We start from the raw sequence: 21,876 nt of genomic DNA, 5'->3' as shown, positions 1-21,876 counted from the left end.
TCCAAGTATGCACTATGGTGAGTGTCTCCAGCAGGTCCAAGTGTGCACTATAAGCTTTGGGGGACACAGAGGGTGATCTATAGCTTGCAAGTATATGGCCTGGGATTCGATCTATTAGTGATCTGCATGTGGAGAAACTCCAGCACGTCATCCTAATTAAACCAACCTACAGGTATGCCTATTACAGATATATATATCAGGACACCTCCACCTTTAGTCTCAAGTCTGTGCACCTACTGGTTCTAAAACTGTAGAAGGCACTGAAACCTTGCACAGCCAGTGTACTAGCGGCTGTGGCTTTAAACCATGTCTCAGTAACTGCACAGATGTCTATAGTCTCCAAAATGAGGAGAGCTTGTAGGCAGTGCAGTTTTTGTTGAGGATCCCGGCTTAGACGGTAACACCTTGAGGTTCAGCTGAGTTGACTTCACTATATTCAGTAGGTTTGTCAATTTGCCATTGCCTAAAAAAGGCTCTATAGGAAGGATAAAGGTTCAGCCAGTATTTGAAAGAAATGTTTGTTTAATTCATACAATGGGCATAAAGCAATACGTCCTTAGTGAATATTGCAAACCTGTCATTTGTAAATGGAAAATCATTACAGAAGCAGCTGAAATGTGATCACTGAGAAAATAATTTGGTGATTATGCATACATGATAAAACTACTGATGTGGTAAGGACAGGTATAAAATATTACGGCTTTGGTGGATATTGTAAACCTGTCATTTGTAAATGGGAAACCATTATAGCAGCAGTGGAAATGTGATCAGTGAGAAAATCATCTATTTTTGTGTCATTTAGTGATTGTACATACATGGAAAAACTACTGAAATTGCAAGACATGTTTCTTGGCTGCTTTCTTCACTTTGCAAGTGTATACAATAAGGGTTGTGTTATATAACTTTCTTTTTCTGAAGATGGCAGGTGTTTGTTCTCTTTACTTGGCTGGACTCTGCATGTGTATATAATTAGAGAGTGTGCCCTTTTTTTTTTAAATATGGCAAGTTTGTGCATTGCAAAGTACATATAATACACACAGCAGCACTTCTTACAATGGATGTGTGTACAGTGTGGATATTAGACCATGAATCTCAAGAAAACTTCATTAGCATACACTGCATTGCACCATTTCTCATTTATATCTCATTGCAGTTAATTTGCTTAAACAAAATGGAGGGCATTGCTTGTTCACTCCAGCTTCTATAAAACTGCCGCCTAGCTACATTCACTTGCAGACATAGTGGATACCTGTAACTCATTCATGCAACTATGACTAACAGCCAAGTCTAGAAATCTTCAATGTACCCAACCATTGTGGTATAGGTGCACCAGTTAAATAAATGGATGATTGAATTCACTCATAAAAAAGGTATTTTTTTTTTTATTTATGGTTAGTTCACCAAGCATATTTAGCAATCTTTCATGGTCCTCCAAAACCATGGAAAGTCCCTACATAGTGAAATTATACTTAGTCTTCTTTACAGTAATTTCATGTTCAGTAAAAAGTTATGTCTTACCATAAAGTTCCATCTGTGTTGTTCATCTTCTTTCTTTCATCACTGATTGGTTCGGTTCAGAGCCCTCGGAACAGAGTCAGCCTTTTTACCATGCTCGCGCCAGCCAAAAAAAACTCGAGCCAAGTCTCTACTCAGAATGCTCTTCTCCCAGTTACCTCAGAATGAGTTTGCCAGAGAAAAGGAAGTAAAGCAGAGGCCACTTCTGTGCAAATATCCTAAGGCACCACTTATACCCAAAGCATCCCCCGGGAGCCTTTGGAGGGGGAAGGAGAATGAGAAGTGATGAATGAAAGAAGGTGAACAACACAGATGCAACATTATGGCAAGACAACTTCTTTACCTGATGTTGCTCATCTTCTTTCCATTCATCATTAATGGAACAGAATCCCAAGCTACCTTGAGGCCCATGGGCAGCCCTTATGGAAGAACATTCCTGAGTACCACTGAGCAGAAGACAGCTCTCCCTCTGGAGACCAGGTCCAATTTGTAATGATTGATAAAAGGTATGAGGCTTCGCTCAAGTAGCTGCTGCGCATATGTCATCCATGGAATGGAAAGTCACAGAAGTTGTCATAGATCTAATAGAGTGAGCTTTAACTTTTGGCATAGGTTCACTATTGAGGGAATAGATGAAATGTATCCAGTCCCTTAGCCATTTTGATAATGTAACTTTGGAAACAGCATCTCCCATTCTGGGCCTAAAAGAGATGAAAAGTTGTTCAGATTTAAAAGATAGGTTTGGTCCTGTCTAGGTAAAATCTCAGTTGTCTATGTACATCCAAGGAGTGAAGGCAGTACTCTCCTCTATTGGCAAAATTTGGGGAGAACCCTGGTAGGTCAATGGCCTGGTTTATGGAGAATTCAGAAACAACTTTGGGAAGGAAGGATGGATTCTTTCGAAGTGATACTCTGTCTTTATGGAAGACCAGATAGGGCCTCTTGATACACAATGACTGCAGCTCAGAGACTCTTCTGGCAGACGTGATGGCTACAAAGAACAAAGATTAAGACAACAACTTTAGGTCAGACTTAGAAGCAGGTTCAAAAGGTTTTTGAGTCAAAGACTGGAGGACTTACAGTGAAGTCCCATGGTTCCACGGGCTGTCAGACAGGAGGGCCTGATAAGAGAGGTCCCCTTAAGAAAGGCTTTGCATTGATGTAATGAAATAAGGGGGATGCCATCTATACCCTTGTGGAAATTAGAAATTGTCGCCAGGTGTACCCATAGAGTAGAGGCAGAGGCCCCATTATCAAAAAACTTAGCCAAGTATTGAAGTACCGCAGTTACTGGAGCCGAATACGGGTCTAGCATGTTATCCTTGGACCAGATGGAGAAACTTTTCCATTTATCCTGATCTAGTCTCCTAGTGGATGGTTTGAGAGGCCAGAATAATGTCTCGAACAGGCGAGGGGAGATTAGCTTGCCCGGCAACTAATGGAAGTGAGAAACCAAGCTGTCTGCTTTAGACTGGACAGATTTGGGTTGCTCAACATTTGGGGGTGAGTAAGCAGACCTGGAAGAGGGTCCAGAATCCACAGCAGGTATAGCAGGTTAGGCTGAAGGAAGGGGAACCAAACTTGTCAAGGCCAGAATGGAGCTATGATCACCTTGCATCTCAACCGAAGAGCTTTCTTTAGAAATTGTGGAACCGGGAATGGGAGGATAAGCGTAAAGAAGTCCCGTGGGCCAATCATGGATTAGAGCATCCCTCGGGGACTCCTCCTCCAGGGGAAGTAGGGCAAAATAGCTGCTGAATTTGCTGTTTGATGGGGAGGCAAAAAGATCACAGCAAGGCTGGCCCCAGTGGCTGAAAATTTCTGTCGCCACCTCGGGACTGAGGGACCACTCGTGAGGCAGGAGGATGCATCTGCTCCATTTGTCCACAATAACGTTGAAGCTCCGCAGGATATGTGTTGCTATCAGAAAGCATTGGAAGCTATCACCCACTGCCAAATTCTCATGGCTTTTCGACACGGGGGGGTAGGACTTTGTTCCTCCTTCCTTGTTGATATACCAGACCATGGACATATTGTCTGAACTCCAATTGTCCCAGAAGGGAGAGCTGAATGAAAAGGCCTGCAACACTAACAGCACAGCTCACAGTTCCAGAACACTGATGTGCAGGTGGGCCTCTGAGGTGGACCATGTGCCTTGGAGGGTCTTTCCCTGGAAATGGCCCCTCCCCACTCAATCAGGGAAGCATCTCTGGTCACAATGGCTCTGGGCTGAGGGGATTGAAATGGGCATCTCCAAAGTTCTATGTCTGACCTCATCCACCAAATCAGGTCCGATTTGCAGGAGTTGGTTATTCGAATCTGATAACAGAGGGGATGACAGTTTGGGAACCATTGACAAAGGAGGAGCCATTGCAGGATCCGCATATGCAGTTTTGCTAGAGGCACTATTGGAATTGAAGCTGCCATAGAGTCTAAGGCCTGAAGGACTTCTCTTGCTGAAACTTTTGTTTGACAAAGTATCGCTCGGAGTTGGAGCCTCAATTGGTGGAGTCTGTGATTTGGGAGCAATACTACACATGACTGGGTGTTTAATACTGCTCCAATAAATTCTGTTTGTTGCATAGGAGGGAGGTTTGACTTCTCCCAATGTATCGTTATTCCCAACAATTTTGCCAGAGAGAGTGTATAATGAAGGGCTGTTACCAGAAGATGCTTGGTGGGGGCAGTGAGGAGCCAGTCATCCAAATATAGAAACACCCTGAATCCTTGCAGTCTCAAGTGAGCTGTGACCACTGCCATGCATTTTGTGAACACTCTTGGGGCTGTAGAGAGACTGAATGGCAGGGCTCGAAATTGATAATGAGCTGGAAGCGAAGCAGACTCCTGGAGCATTTATCCATCTTGATGTGGTAATATGCATCCCGGAGATCTATCAAGCACATCCAATCACCTTCTCTTAAAAAGGGGAGAATGGAACAGTCACCATTCGGAATTTGGTTTGGGCGACAGACTTGTTTAAGCCGCTGAGATCCAAAATGGGTCTCCAGTCCCCTGTCTGTTTTTACACAGAAAGTAAAATCCAGATCAGTGCTGGTCTGGTGGGACTGGTTGGATGACTCAGACACAGCTTTATAATCTCTGAAGCTGCTTCTTCCCTTTGACTGCGTGGAAAGTCGGGAAGTTTTCTTGGAAAATTTGGCTGACAAGAAAGAGTAATGGTGTAACCTCTGGTGATGATACTCTGCACCTAATGATCAGTGGTGATAGATTTGCCAGGCAGCTTGATGCAGAGAGAAATGACCCGACTGCTTCCAGAGGTAAGCAATCAGGCTGTCCAGATAGAGAGTCCCTAGAGCCTTGGTTAAGAGGACCCCCTCTACCTCTACAGGGGCATCTTCCGGAATTGTCACCCCCTCTTACCTCTGGGGGTATCACCACGTGCAGCACGGGAAGGACCCTGAGATTTCTTATGCCACATTTTTCTACTCCTCTGATTCCTGGAAAAGGTACATTGAGGGTTGGAAAACTGTAGACCTACAGCACACAGGGTCTTTGTCTTGCTCGCATCTGGCTAGCGTGTCCTTCACTTTGTAGCCAAAAAGGGACGAAGCAGGTGTGAAAAGCCTGCAGGAACACGGAATCTCAGACGAAGGGTTGGAGGGCTTCCAGTCACCTCTCTGCTTCAACATTTCCAGGATGTCTGCAAAGGAGACCATCAGGAGGTGATCGTGGGGACCCTTCATCATCGTAATCCATGTCTCCCATTAAGGACTCCTTGAGGGAGTCCATGTGCTTCCTCTTACAGGTCTTCTTTTGAGGAGGCTCCTCAGTGGGGGGTCTCTGAGGACTCGGAAGAGTGAGGACCCTGAACAGGGGTGTCCTGCAGCTTCTCTGCCCGGTGTCCCGGGGGGGGGGTGGTCTGTGACAGCTGCAGCTCAGGGGGAGAAAACTGGGGTTCTGACAACAAAGGAGTGCCAGAAGCAAGGGCCCTCTCCATCTTGCGGAAGGCAGGCCCACTCAAAGATGGATAGGAGCCCAGAACAGAGCAAGAACCTCGGGACTGGGGTCACACCCAGCTCAGACAAACCCGCCACCACGGATGGAGCCTCAAGCAGGATCAGCGTGGACATAGGCGCCAAGGAGGGAAGTGGCTCCGTACCAGAGGCCGACACACCCATCCCCCATTCTCCAAATTGAGGAAGGACCAGTTCAGCGGGAACCGAGGACCAAAAGTACAAGCTCAGAGCCGGAGTGAGATGCACAGTAGGCACCGAGGTGATGGGTTCCAAGAAGGATGTCTGAACTGAAGGCTTCGGAACAGATATGGTCGAAGGAGGAGTGTAAGATGGAGTCCATGGATAAGACAACCCAAGTCCTACAGGTGGATGGGTCGTAGACAGGGGATCTCCCTGACTAACAGCTGGTCTACAAAATGCATCACGTCGTGTTCCGACAGGCTCCTGGTGGATTTAGTGGATACACCGGATGGGGAGTCAGGGACGTATGATGAAGGGGGCTATATGCTTGGCCCAGAAACGGATCTACAAAAGGGGAGTATCAGTTCCATGGTGCAAGGTCTGCTGGCACTGAAGTCTATAGTTTAGAGACCAAAAGTAAAGGGGTCAAATCCAGTGAGGTAGGTACAACGCTCGGTGCCGAAGTGGCACTCTGAGCCAAAACGGTCGGTTCCACAATGGAAGAAAATGTAGTAGTCGAAGGTGTGCCCTGAGCCGAAGTGGCCACAGGTGCCGAAGTCGAGAAATGGTCAGCCATAGAGGCAGATTTATGCTCCGAAGATGACTTTGGGACCTTTGATTTCCTACGCTTGCTCTGATCACCCGATGGGGAAGAAGGAACAGAGTGGGATCTTTTTTTGTCCTTAGTAGGAGGGCTTGAGACCTCCATTGCAGAAATGGCCTCTGAGAAGGAAGACTGGAGTAACCCTTTCAGAATAAGTTTATTTTTGCACTCATTAAGAGTGCGTTGACTGAAACTCTGACAAATGTCACACAGAAGCTGCACCGAAAGGTGGGACACTCCCAAACAGTATACACAGTCATCATGAGAATCACTATTAAGTAACTTGCCCTTACATGAAGTACAATGCTTAAAACCTGAAGTACCATTCTTATCAGACATCTTGAAAGAAAAGACACCATAGATCAACTGTATAATCTAACTAGAATAAAGTCAACTCCTTTCAAAAAAGTCAACAATACACTGGTATGTAGAGAAAAGAATGGAAACACCTAAATAAAAGTCAAAGCTAATAGTTTAAGCAGGAGAGACAATACCAACTATGGCATTAAGAAATACAAGGGTAGAGAGGAAAGGCAATACCAACAATGGTACTTGAAAGTTTACCAACGGTAACAACGGGTAGAGAGGAAAAACAAAGTTAAACAGAAAAGACACGAGAAATACTAATCGCTTAATAAAATTTGAAGATATCCAAAATTTTTCACATAAATATCAAAAAAGTTCCACTTAACTGAGAGCTTGGCTGAAATGCAGCTACGCGGCAAACGAGATCTGAGGTAACCGGGAGAAGGGCACTCTGGGTAGAGACTTAGCTCGAGAGTTTTTTTGGCTGGCGCAAGCTTGGTAAAAATGCCGACTCCGTTCCGAGGGCTCGGAACCGAACCCATCAGTGATGAATGGAAAGATTAACAACATCAGATGGTTTGTTTGCAGAGGATCTTTCTAGATACAATTAGGTTTAGCAAGCATTGCTACTCCCCAAAGTTTCAATTAGTTCTGACTCAGTGTAATGGTCACTGAGACTGGACTGTGTGCTCAGCCATCTTGACTTGTTCTGCAGACTTGATTTTCTGTACTTTACTGCATTTGTCTTCATTAACCATACTATTATCTATGAAACATTGAATGTGGTTTATACATCACGTTATGTCAAGACACTAAAAAAACCTAATGAGTAAACATTCAGTGTTAGTTGCACCACAGTGAAGACAACAAATTATAGTCATTGAAATGTAACCAATACCACAAAAATCAAATTTATACATCAGTAAATATATTTCTTCATGCATTTTATTCAATCTTGATCAAGCATCTCATACAATGTGCTACTGTAACAGACAATTAGCATCTTTTCAGTCAAGGTACTTACTTGCACTTCCTAAGGCCCATCCCCCACCATGTATATAAATAACACCACGCTTAAGTTCGGCATCATTAGTATTCTTCCCAGCTTCAAACACTCTGACCTGTACACCATCAAAAGCAGTATCTTCTACTTTAACAGTTTCAGTGGACTCCGGGCCCAGTTCCTCTAAGAAATTAGCTGCGAGGTTCAAAAACGTCTGGTAGTGGCCTAAACCCATCCAATGTGCAATGTTGCTCTGCAAAGTAAAAAAACAAAAGGTATTGGGTTATTGCAATAACTCTGGACATACAAGCACATAATTCCTGACACTATATACAGTAAACCACAATCAAAAAGGGTAGCAAGCAATTAAAATAAGCACACAAGTAAATATAAATTTGCCTAATGTACAGAGCAAAAATCAATAGTGAGGATCAAAGCAAGCCTGCAAATGGTACACAAATATACAATGCAGATATGTAAACAAAATAATGAATGTGCTGACCTGGGTGAATACAATGGGCCAGATTCAATAAAGCCTACACTAAGTGTACATGATATGTATTCAAGAACATTAACACATTTTTTGTGCTTTCTAGTCACTAAACAAGATTACACTAAGTGTACATGTAAGTCTGCACTTTGTGGTAACCTTTATAAACCCCTGTCAATATTTAAAGCTCCAAGAATATCAGAAAGAAAACTAAAATTAAGAGGAAGAAGGTGTGAGTTATGTCTGTTCACTCAGAACAGTGTACACTTTTTGTAGGTGTTACTGAATCCGGGGAATAGTTACGAACTGATTGCACTTGCATGTTGCCTAGCACTATTTTGATAGTGTCTAAATCTTAAATTCCATTTCTTTCTTGACGTGCACTTTTTTATTCACGTTGCCTTACTTTGAAAGCGGATTGCAATAATAAGGAGTAAACATACAAGGTCAAAACAACAAAAAAATTAAGTGATAAAACAGGTGAAAATGAAGGCAACAATTATTCTACAATATCCTAAACTGAAGGCATAACTATACAACAAAAAATAAACACATGCTCACAGCTGTTATTCTTTTCAACAGTCCTGGTTTAATTTTTTTTTCCAGTCTCTCCCCACTGCCCTCAAACTGTGGCTGGCCTACTATGGTCATGGTATTCCTGGAGTAAAATAATCACAGGGGTGGCACATCTACTCTAGGGGCAGTCTCTCAGAAACTATCAGAACTACACCACCACCACCATGAATGCATAATGAGAAGTTTGTTCATACCAAATGCAGGGGTGGAAATTAGTATAGCCCCTAGCAAACCCCTTTGGTTAATGCCATTGAACAATCATCCTACCTGTACAATGTAACCATTCAGACATTTGCTCACACTCCTGCTTACTCAACCTGCAGGAGTTTTTCCCCTATTGTCTACCTGGAAATGAATGCTGCCACACTAATCCCTTCCAACACAAGACAGCTGCCCCGCAGCTTCTTCACCTATTCCTCTCCCAATTTTTGAAAGCTTTTTCTTAATATATCCACATAACTCTACTGCATCCCTCACTAACATCAGCTGAGAGACAGCATGGAATGCATCCATATACTTTAATGGAGAGGGACCTGCGCAAATGCTATGGTGCATCTATTAATTCCACAGATATATCTACACACTTCCTAAGTTGACATCGCAGACTACAAAGTTAATTGAACTTTAGGGTTATGTCAAGTAGGAAGAATTATAATTTTACGAAGGCTTTAATTTTTTTTAAGTATCATGCCATAAAACGGGCATGAATAAGAAAAGGCTTGATGGTATTCTGGGCATAGGGTCATAGGGCCAGATTCAATACAGCCTACACTAAGTGTACATGTCTTGGTACACAAGTTAAGCTGAATACTGTGACAGAACACCAAGTACAGGGAAAATGTTTTACAGTGAAGTAATATTTGAACTTGCCTGACGATTGGCAATGTTCATGTATACAAGATGCCCAAAGTATACGTTTATGCAAGTCTAGGGCAAGCATTTGAAAACTGACGCTACAATGCTGAATTTGAGGAAGTAACTGCAGCATACAATTTCAGGTTTTCAATTTTTGTATTAGAAACTTCAGCACGGTAATTACATGATGCTACCCTATCAATGCAGGTAAAAATGTTGCCATGTGGAATCAAAACAAGAACATCTCCTTTTGGCATACAAACTCTGTTCAGAGAAAATAAAGATAAAGATGTACAATACTGAACATTTTAAGAGAAAGCACTAAAAATTACAAACTGAATTCGCCTAACTAAACACTTAGTAAATTAGGCAATACTTCAAATATACATGCTGTAGAACTTGTTCAGGACAGCCCTCCTAGGAGGTAGGAAAATACCTAATACTACAGTATTAAAACTGTTTGCACTGCTGAACCAAAAGTCCAGACCTGGAAATAAGATCAGCCTTATGTCTGTAAAATGTTGCATGATAAACTATAAGAATCAATCAGAGGAGCTTAGAAAGGACTTGGAAGAGAGACTGGATAAGCAATTCACAGAAACTTTGCGGGGGGATATACGTACGTCTCCCAAATGTGCAACAAAGCCTAGAAAATTTAGGATCTTCACTTGGAAGTGTTCACATAGGTATTTTTTATACTACAAGCAGACTCCAATGAATTTTTCCACAGGTAGACAGCAAATGTAGGAGGTGTGATAGAGAAGAAAGATGTAATTGGGAACATATTTTCTGGGAGCATAATCAATGCGGTGGTGGTGCTGCGGTAGCGTTGTTGCCTCACAGTAAGACCTTGTCCTGTTCGATTCTCAGCTAGAGCATCTTCTGTCTTGAGACATGCGTGAATGGGCGTACCTTCATTGAAGGTTGTGCATCAGGGCTGGAAACTCGGCACATAAAAATCCACTGCCAAATCATTAGCGGACCGGAGTTCCGCTGTGGTGACCCCTAACCGGAAAGAGCCGAAAGACACATCATCATTTTCTGGGAGCATAATAAGTTGGCAGACTTTTAAAATTCCCTGCAGACTGCTCTATCAAAAATATTGGTTGGACAAATTGGCATAACTAAAAAAATGATCTTTTGAGCAATGATACAGAATCGGAATTACATAAACATAGTAAGGTGTTGCGGAGTCTAATTATGGTGGCTGCCAAAAAAGCAATTACTAGAAAATGGAAGTCAAAATCTAAACCAACTGTCCTAGAAGTAGTGAATATAGTAACAAATGTAAAACAACAAATGGGATCTTTAGAAAAGGGTAAATTACATAGGACAAAAATGGAAACTGTGGGAACAATACATGCATAGGAGAAATGGGGTTTAAAAGAAGGCATGATTTTAATAAGCTATGTAATATTTGACCAACAGTGACTGGATAGATAAGTGATATAGAATGTTTGCTGCTAAAATTATGTCAGTATGGTTTGTTTTCATTTATATAAAATGACAGATTGATGTATTAAATTATCACTTGTGACAGAGGCAAAGAGGTTTCTTGTTTAATTAAAAAAAAGTGTGTGTAAAGCATGTTTTTTTCTGTACAAACACTATCCAACAGGATGTTCTGGAGGAGCAATGAGGATTTAGCAGTGTTCTGAGCATTTTAGGGCAGCAGCAGGGTTTTGTCATATAGCCTTAAAAGAAATCAGCAAAAACGGCTAACCATTTATATACTCTGTACTCGCAAAAGTAAAAAAGCTAAAGACCCTTTGTAGACCCCACAGATCAGTTTGTAGAGTATAAATACACCCATGAACCTCCATAGTATGAAGTAGGTTGTCTTTTGTATGGGAATACTGAAGAAATATGGGCAAATAAACACTGATTCAGCTTAGCAGAGTACCCACCATAGGTGTGCGTATATACACACACACACACACACACACACACACACACACACACACACACACACACACACACAAGCTTTAGCTCGGATGACTCTGCTGGTTCAAACGGAACATTATACAAAGTATTTCCCGCAAGAAATTAAGGTCCCTATGAGGCACAACCTACTCTGGAGACTAAGGTAAAGAAAATCCTTAAAATACCTTCAATGAGTCCAAAGAAGCTCCTTTGGAACTGGCATTAAAAAGGGTTTAAACAAAGGACTTCGAAGAGAGCTGTACAAACCAAACCTGAAAAAAAGGAGTGGCACTGAATCTGGGTAAAATTCAGGTCACTAACTAGTAAGTACACTGCCTAGATGCCAGCAAAGAAGAAATTTCTAGAACCTGAAAGAAAAATAAGTAAAGGTAAAGGGAAAATTCTAGTTGGGAAGGATTCTTTTACATGTTCAGTAAAATGCAGTTCAAGTTTCAGCTTTGGTACAGTAGACAGATTAAAGGAAAAATAAATCAAATGCACTCAGCAGTGTGCAAAATAAATGAAACCGTGAATAAATATAGCAACTCTTAAAATGCTGGAAAAATAGAAGCAGTTTTAACTGGCTATTCAGAAGAACCAAAAAAAAGGCTGAAAAAGAAGAGTGGCTTAACATGATACTTCTGAAGAGCGGTTTCGAAAAATTGACTTAGCACACAGAAAAAAAACCCTTTTCTGATGCGTCAGAGAAACTGGAAGGAATAAACTATATTAATTTTATAAAAGTACAAATAAGCAACTGGACTGGTGTTCCACAGCAGGATTTGTTAATTGAAATGTGTATGTCCCAAACCTGTCCATGAGAAAGCAGCCAAGGTGTATATTAGTAAATATGCAATCCTAGCAGCAGAAAGTTTATCCTGACAAAACTATGGCAGATAGTTAAATTACTAAAGATTGGAGAGGAGTGTTTGTGGAAAATAATAATCAAGTGTACACCAAGTTGAAGAGAATCAAGTTTATCACAGTAGTGTCCATACCAGGTGTAAGATTCAGGCTGGTGTACCCAATTGTCAGAATATTTTTCTTGGAGGCTCAATGACTTTTTTTATGCAAAACATGTTATGGAGGAAATAGAAAAAAAAGGTACTCTGCTGCTCTTCTGTAACAAAACACAGACATTGTCACTGAAATGTTTTCTTCTGATGTTCCAAAGGAAAATGTTTGAGAGTTTAAAAACAGGAACTGACTAGAACAATAGGAGTACCTTGGACTTGAACCAGACTCTGACGGTGGGAGATACAGATGATCAGGACGAAGACTAGCAACGCTGAAATTAGTAAATAAATGGATTACTGTAAAGCAGACGTCTGCAGCTGAAGGCTGCACATTGTGATCTAAATGAGATGTACTAAAATTCCTGCAAAGTTGATAGCTGTTTTTTTTTTTTTCAATCATTGCTGATAAATTTGGTTGCACACGCCAACAGCTTAAGAGCCCTGAGCACTCTTTGCTGACAAATGTATTAATTTGTTCTTTTGGCTTTTGCCCCTGAGCAATAATCCTGGAAATCTACTGATAATTCAGTGAACCAAGTTGAACCTGCTGCTGTCCACCTACTTCCACCAGCTAAAGCCTCTAACAGCACACGTATGTGTATATTGTATGATTACTAGATATATAGCTGTGCATATTAGACCTAGTAAGATCAGACCTGGTGGTGTACAGCTTTAGGTAAGGGATCCCAGCAGCCCAACCTAGCCTGCCCTGGATTTGTTTTTAATATATTTTTTTCTTCTGTTGCTCTTTGTCCTTCACTACATCCCTCTGTTCACCCATGCTCAAAGCCTGCTGTTGTTTAAAATCCCTCAACTGCGCTTAGCCATTATTTCACTGTTCTCTCTTTACACTCTTCCTACATCCTCATTACACTTATTTGTGTGTCCCTTTCCTTACCTCCCTCTCGAACGTCTGTGCCTTTTTTCACTGGTTTCCTGCTCCCTTATCCAGCCCTCTCTACTCTGCTCTAGTGCTGTTTGGCAATTTTTTTTCCCTTTTGCTCTGAACTGAATTCCTACTGCTATAGTCTTCTTGCATAGTCTCCTGTTCTCCCACTACTTACCTGTTTCTGGATGCTAAAGCTAGTCTCCATCGACCAGCACGCTGCCACTCTGCAAACAGTTCCCTCCTAATGTGTTCTCTTTCTCACTAAGCTCCACCTTTGCCATTCTTTTTTTTCTATCCTTCATATTCTATCTTTTGGCCTTTACACTGAGTAACTGTCTCTTGCTACACTGTCTCATCCTGGGTGTAGGCTTCGTTAAGCTTGCCCTCTCTACACCCCCCTACCATCATTCCCGCCCACCCCCAAATCAATTACATTTATACTTATCCTTGCCACACCCACACACTTCTTACTCCACACTCCACCCTCTCCTTTAACTATCACATTAACAACCATCCTTATTACCACCACACACTCAACCCCTTCCTTTCCTCTTATATTACTTGCTCCATACCCTGCCAGTTAGCCCAGCTCCCACCACACAACTACCCACATCCAACAATCAGGAAGTTGCATACATTATTGTAATCTCATACATCCTACATTTTCATAAACTTACACCCTAATTATATAACCTACCCTCAACTCCCACTCTTCACTCACCCTAACCTCACTTCACTAAACATTACACAGCCATGTTTCTTACTTAACATCCTCCTCACATCTGCTCTACCTCCCTCTCCTTCTAAGACTATCATCACTTCACTCAAGCTATATACCTCCCCCCTCCCATTCCACATCCCCCTACATTTATACCCTCCCCAGCTATACTGCAATCTGTTCTAGTCTATATGGAACCGACAATCTTACAAATGAAACTGACCCCTCTCTCCACACATTACAACCTTCCTTGTTACCATCCCCATAAATAACATAAAAAAGAAGCCCCTACCAAGCAATCACCCTATTCTCTGTAAACTACACCTGTGTGGTGATACACATCCTAATCCAGGCGCTTTTCCCCCTTTTCCCCCTACTCTTAATTCTCCCAACTCCCCAAAAGCCTAAACTTCACCACAATTAATTTCCAGAGCATCAGAAATAAGATCCCTCAACTGCATGCATGGCTAAATAAACATAAACCAGATTTTACCACCATCACTGAAACATGGCTAAAACCATAAATCAAAGATTCTGAATTTCTTCCCCCAAACCAATCCTGCCTCAGAGCAGATAGACTCCATAAAAAAGGGGGAGGCATTGCCTTCCTAGTCTCAAACACCTTTACAGTTATTCCATATTCTAAACCAATTCCCACCTTCTCCATTGCAGAGCTACTAGTTACCTTTTTAAAGCTTAACTGCAAAAGCCTCTACATCATAGTCATATACATCCCCCCCAGGCAATAATGCTCCCATACATCCCCCCAGGCAATAATGCCCCTATCCTAGAAGAAATTCTTGCCTGGATAACCAACATAAAAAAATGAAGCTATCATTCTAGGCGATGTTAATATCAACTGGCAAGACATCTCCAATAATAACCCCTCTACTAATATCAACCTTCACATGTACTCTCAGCTAATGTTGGACAATACCAGACCTGACAATAATAAACACAAAGGTTCAGTCTTGGATTGGATCCTGGTTTCTGACCCAGACAAATTTTTTTCCTCTGGTACACTACTTGACAGTATTAGCAACCACATTCCAGCATTCATAATACACAAGCCCATCTCTATACCAAACTTACACCAACTTAGATATACCAGAGGTCTATCCCACATCTTCCAAAATACCCTCAATGACATCCTGCAACAAATAAATTGGAGCCCTCTGAAATCTCTTCCACTTAACGATGCTGTAGAATTCTTTAATCCGAGTGGGGCAGGACTATTTAGGACCCTAAGAAATGTAGAATTAGAGAATCAAAGCAAAACATGCTTGCTGGCTTGCAAATTCCACAAAGTAACTTATGTCCTCTAGGGACAAAGCCTGAAAAGCCTACCAAAAATAAATAAATAGAACTCCTTCCAACCTCATGCAATACAGACAACTTTGCAATCAGGCTAAATTCTTAGTTGTCAAAAAAAAAAAATACTTCCATGCTATTCAAGACCAGCACAAACACAACCCCAAAAAATTCTGTGGAGCAATCAACTCCCTACTCCACCCAGGAACAAACAATATATCATGTCCAAACCCAGAAAATACTCCCACAGAGCTATCCTCACTCTAATACTTTAACACCATCACCAAACTTACTACGACCTTCCCACCCATCAACCCTGTCCCGCTAGGAACACCATCTGAACATACCCCATCAATTCAGCTACCCACCTTCTCACTATCTCCCATTCCCACATCCACCACCCAAAAACTTTTCCATAAACTAAAAGCTTGTATCAATGCCCCAGATGCTTTACCTACTGAATATCTACAACTAGCAGCCCCCCCCCCCCCATCGCATACCCTATCAGCAACCTCCTTAACAGATCAATTCAGGAATCCTGTATACCAGATATCTGGAAGAAAGCATTTGTTATCCCTCTTCATAAAAGGCAGCAGCAACAACTCAAGACATCTCAAACTTCCATCCTACTGTCATTCTTTCCCCCATCTCTAAAATACTAGAGAAGTGTATCCATACTCGGGTCTTAAGTCATCTGGTAAAACACCAAATACTTTCCCCCACTCAACATGGCTTTAGGCCCGGACATTGTACTAACACTGCCCTCATTTCCTTTTTTAGACACTTAACAGACCCCATGATACTGGCTCCTTTGTCTCTGCACTCTCTCAGGATTTATCAAAGGCATTCAATACCATTTCCCACTCCCTACTGCTTACTAAACTCTCTAACCTCAGCCTATCCCGTCCTACCCTACAATGGTTCACTATTGTAGCAATAGGCATCAATCCACCATATGGCAGTATTCTTCCTCCCCTTTAGTACTAAAACAGGTGCTCCCCAAGGTTAAAGTCTAGGTCCACTCCTATTCAGTATATTTGTCAATAACTTTCATAATACCCTTATCCACAGTGCTGTCATCCAATATGCAGAGGACTCTACCATAATCTGCTCTTCTAAATTTGTCACTGCATTACAGCATCTTACCCAAGAAGCATTTACCTCTACTGAACAATGGATGTCCCAGAACTGCCTCGCACTCAACCCCCCCAAAAAAAAAAAATTAGCCCCCACAAAATCCAGCCCTGTTGACAAGTCTCTTTACAGTTTGTTCCCACAACACTATCATCAAAATTGTCCCCAGCACCAAATTGCTAGGCGTTATTACTGATGACAAACTAACCTTTGACCTTCACATCCACAGCAACATCAAGAAAATGCATCAAAAGCTAGGTCTTTACAGACTATTTCCTTAGCCTCTCTTCTAAAAACGCCTTAGCCTCATCCTTCCTGCTTCCAACTCTTCTATATCGGGCCCCCATCCTTACCAACCTACAATTCTCCTTAAAAAGAAACTAGACATTTGCTACAACAAAGTCGCTAAATTTGTTACAAATGCAAAATTTTCTACCATTCACTGTTCCCCTCTGCATCAATTACATTGGCTAAAATCCCCCTCTGCATCAATTACATTGACTAGAATCCCCCCACCAACTTACTTATCTACAATTAACTACAGTCCACATGATCTACCAACCTGAAACCTGCCCTTCCCTCTCATCCATTCTCACCATTTATCACCCCAATCGTCACCTCAGGTCTGAAAACAAAATGTTGTCTGTCAAAAAACCCAAACTCTCAGCCGGCCAAATGCTGTATTCTCATGCTGCCTCCAAGTTATGGAATACTCTTCCCTCTTCCTCCTCCAGTCAGGACAACCAGTAACCATGCTTCCTTTATAAAGTTCCTCAAATTATATTTCTCCTCTCACTGGCAATGCTCCTATACCCCAACAAATAACTCCAACACCAGACTTTCCACTCTAAAGCCTCAAGCCTTACCAACCTTCTACAATATTCCCCTCCTCTCCTCTGGACCATTCTGACTCCTAGCTGTTACCTATTCCTCTTACAGCATGTCATCTCCTCTCTACCCTGAGCTCAGCTAAGAACTCTACAAACATATTCATACTCATGTGTTACCCTAGAATACATGGGATCATTACCAAACTGTAAAACATTATTGCTGTCTCTGCTATTACTTGCTAAAAATACCTCATTCTATGTAATATGTTTAATGCTTGCATGTAATAAAGTATCACTTGTATGCAATTAATGAAATGACAGTCCTGTGTATTAATATTTTGATAGTTCTGCTTAAAAAATATTAATACAAAGGAGATATTAACTTTTGTATGTAATTAATGTGCATCTTCTCTCTCCAGGCCTCCACTGAAAATGGGCTCTTCCTAGGCCCAGTGGCCTTTCCCAGCTAACAAATGCAATCAATCAATACATAAATAAAAGGTACACTGGCATGCAGTTAAGTGAAAAGAATCTAAGAGGTCTAAAAGCCCAACAAGGCCAATTACAAGGTCAGGATAGCCTCCCTGGCTAAGGACAATTACAAAGCCTTCTTCAGCTCCATCAGGAACCTTAAAAGTAACACTCATTGTGCAGAACTAGTGGTAAATAAAACCTTCACTGACCAGGGTGACATAACGAATCTACTGGCCGATATAGCTAAATTTAACTTCACCCCCCCACCCCATGTGAAATCCCTTCTAGCACATCTCCCCCAGCTATGAACAGACAGCAGGTCCTAGTGGTGCACAATAAGGCCAAAAACATCCTAACAAGCCTAAAACATGATCAAGCAGGACCATATGAGGCACATTTCAACTACGGCCTCAAGACAGGTTACACGACAGGTAAATGGAGACCCACACCTGCCATACTTCTTCATAAGGGTGGACCATCAACTGACCCCAAGAACTACAGATCCATCAGTCTGACAAGTCATGTATGCAAAGTCATGGAACAAATCATCATGGAAATCATTAGAAAGGATACTAGCAACCTACAGACACCAGATGCATCCCAGTTTGACTTAGAGAGGGCCTCGCCTACTCAACCTTGTAGACTTCAAGAGAGTGTCACCAAATCTATGAATGAGGGGAAAACCGTGCATACAGTCTACCTTGACCTGATCAAGGCGTTCAATACAATATCCTACTCCGGTACTGTTGACAAACTCTCAGAACTAAGCAAAAAAACCTACAGAGTTCACTGGATTGTTGACCGACTCACAGATAGGGCCCAAGAAGTGAGGATCAGTAAGACCACATCCACAAGGCGACTAGTCACCATTGTAGTTTCCCAAGGCTCGCTCATTTGGCATCTACTTCTCAGAAGTAAAGACCAATGTCAAAAGCCTCTGGCTCACCAAGTTCACAGATGACTGTAAATTGGGAGCTATCAGATTCCCCCCAAAACAGCTACATCCTACAAAAGTGTAACAAGCAAACGACTGGTACCAAAGTCATAGATTAAAACTCAGTGTGAAGAAATGCATTATAGTGCCCTTTGGGAAATAGTTAGCCCAAGCTAATTACTCCATCAAGAAAACACCATTAAGAGTTGTCCCAATAGTTAGGGATCTGGGAAAATACGCACACAGTAATCCAGCCTATGACCAACATGTAGCCAAGACAGTTATAAATCGTACTATGTCACCTAAGCAAGGGTGTCGCATCCAGTTCCAAGGAAGTTATAGTACCACTCTACTCAACCCTAAATCAGACCATCATTGTAGTAAAAATGCACCTTTGGCATGTACCTAACCAAGTACCTGCAACATCTGAAATATCCTCAAAGGTCACCAAAAGAATCCAAGGTATGAATACCCTGCACTACACAAATCTTAAGGCCCTGCAAGGTTACCAAAAGGCGATCTACGCCTAGCATATAAGCCTTCCTCAGATCCAGCTCTGATTCAGCAATATAAACAGCGCCAGAAACACTAGATCCAAGGACCCGAATTTTGCTTGCAACATAAATAAAATCTGCTGGAGAGACCAATTTGTGTCTCAAGGATCCCCACTCTATGGAATAAGCTCCCCATCTACATGAAGCTTTCTAACTGACCCTGTTCAAAAGGAACCTCGAACATTGGCTGGGAAATCACAAATTCACCCGCCCCCACTCTGGACCCCTCTATCTCTGATGGGCAGAGCTCAAGAGTACGTAAATGAATCTCCAACAAACACACTCCCCACATAACCCTTAAAAACCTCTTTATTAACATACCCCACCATATAAGCACCCAAGGAACTCTGGGAGGGGGGGACTGGGCTGAACTGCATGGCTAGGCTTGTAATGACACTGCTGGTCATTTACCTAGTATAAACCTATCAGCCTATGAAAAAAAAAGACTCTGAAATGGAGGGAAAGTGAATCAGAAACAGTAGCATCCCCTGCAACTTTAATACTTTACTGCATTTACTAGAACACTGCACAGTTTAGCGTTATTTAAAAGGTAGCCAATGCACTTTTTTTTCTTATGACCAAAAGTTATTATCTAACAGCACACAAGCTGTTTTTCAAATCTGAGAAGAGACAAGTAAAGATAGGGGTCACAAGCTGCAACCTGTGCATTAGCAGGTGTAATCTTAATTTTAGATTAAGTAATGACTGTGGGTGCAACTGCAGATTTGGGGGTAATTGCCCCTATCTGGAGGGTTAAACTTAATTTGTTTAAAATGTAAAAGTTTTGTATTTGTTCTAAGTTAATACGCGATTGGGATTAAGAAAATGCATTTACTTTTTCATTCGCTTGTTTGAGGGTTTTCATTAAAACAAAAGGTCTCAAAAATGTGATATAGGTTCAAATGGAGATAAACAATAGTATAAAGGATCATCCTTCCAAACTGAGTGCATACAAGACAAACTTTGGAAATACACATTCAAAAGAAATGTCTTGTATAATTGAGGAATAAACAGCCTTCTATCATAATGGCTACTCTGTATTAACTTGGAAGTGCAAGGATTTACAGGTATAGATAAAAAGGACAGAAACTGTAAATTTACAGTAGTAAGGGACTACTGGCAAGGAAGAAGCATTACACTAGTATGTATTTATGCTCTACCAAAAGATACCATTATGGAGCTTAAGAAAATATGGGGATAAATAATCAGCTTTCAGCAAAAAATATTTATAGGTGCAGACTAGAACTTGATTTGCAGCACTGAGGATGTTTCAGAGAGACCTGGAGGTGGGAAACTGAAAAGGGTAGATTTCTGGTATGGGCACTTGGTATGGAATATGTGAATTTAGCAGTAAGAACTAATTTACATATTATTCCCAAAGTACAATAACTGCTAGACTGGATAGAAATTAAATTTCACAGTAGTACGTGATTTAAGTGAAGGTTTAGGCAAACATCCAATAACTATTTCAGAACATTCACCAATAAAAACAAAGCAAATTACAAGTTAATGAAATAAAAATAGATACTTGTGCTTTCCTATATACCTGTTAGAGAGGAATTTTTACAGAAGATAGAAATTTCTTCAGAAGGGACAGCTACTGAGTGGAATAAAGTGAAAATGGAGTTGAAATATATGGAAGAATAGCGAAAGATATGGGAATGTAGTAATATGAATTTAAAGGTTATCAAAAGGTTAAAGTAGGTTCAGCCACAGTGATGCAGCAGTAGCGTTGTGGTCTCACAGCAAGAGGTCCTCCCATTCGATTCTCGGCTGGAGTGTGGGGAGTGCCTTCTGTGTGAAGTCTGCATGTCCTCTCCACGGTTGGGTGGGCATTCGAAAGACATGTGTAAATGGGCGTGCCTTCACTGAAGGTTGAACGTTGAGCTGGCACCTCAGCGTTCGTGAAAATCTACTGCTAATCATTAGCGGACCGGAGTTCCGCTGTGACGACCCCTAACCGGGAAAAGCCGAAAGACAACAACAACATCAAAAGGTTAAAGTACTGCATAAGGGGGATCTCAGAATAAAAAAATGAGAAATCGCTGAGTGCTTAAGGGAAAACTGAGGAATATTTGGGTGACATGCATGAGCTTAGAAAGACTGCAGTTAAGCAACTATTCTTGATAACAGCTCCAGAGCAAAAATAGCAGAATGATTTATGCAACACAAAGCAGAAAAAGGGTTGTCTACAAACTCAGGGAAGCTATAACAAGAAAAAAATAGATATCCTATAGAGGAAGTAGACATATTTTGGAAATTATGAAAATTTGGATAAAGCAGAGGCATGTGCAAATAAAAGAAGCACAAAAGGATACATTTATGGAAGACTTAATTTTGGCAAGGTTAGGCTAACATAATGCTCTACAGCTAATAGTCAAAATATTAGGAGACAGAAAAACAGATGTATGCTCAGGATTACAGGGAAGTCCCAAAAACAGATGTTATTCCTATGGAAGGTTGTATTGAGGAGGGAAGAAAGTGATACCATCTGTAAGGGTTTGGTTTAATACAATTTTAAAAAGAGGGAAAGCACCAGCATCTTGGAAGAAAGTTGTGGTGGCTGCATTATCTAAAAAGGGCCAAG

General features: G+C 41.5%; 1 protein-coding gene across 3 annotated transcripts in view; it reads right to left on the bottom strand.

Annotated features, from left to right (window-relative positions):
* NCEH1 (neutral cholesterol ester hydrolase 1) overlaps positions 1-21,876 on the bottom strand; it is a 726,876-nt gene that overhangs the window by 353,875 nt on the left and 351,125 nt on the right. For all 3 annotated transcript variants that reach the window (XM_044070229.1, XM_044070231.1, XM_044070230.1), the window contains exon 2: positions 7,607-7,838. In XM_044070229.1, the coding sequence (XP_043926164.1) occupies positions 7,607-7,838 (232 nt within the window). The remainder of the gene's footprint in view (positions 1-7,606; positions 7,839-21,876) is intronic.

This window comes from Protopterus annectens, chromosome 4.part1 (assembly GCF_019279795.1).
Source record: "Protopterus annectens isolate FY-2018-M chromosome 4.part1, PAN1.0, whole genome shotgun sequence".
NCBI classification, from domain to species: Eukaryota; Metazoa; Chordata; order Ceratodontiformes; family Protopteridae; genus Protopterus; species Protopterus annectens.
The sequence above is the reverse complement of the archived record's forward strand: the minus strand, read 5'-3'. Positions and strand labels throughout refer to the sequence as shown.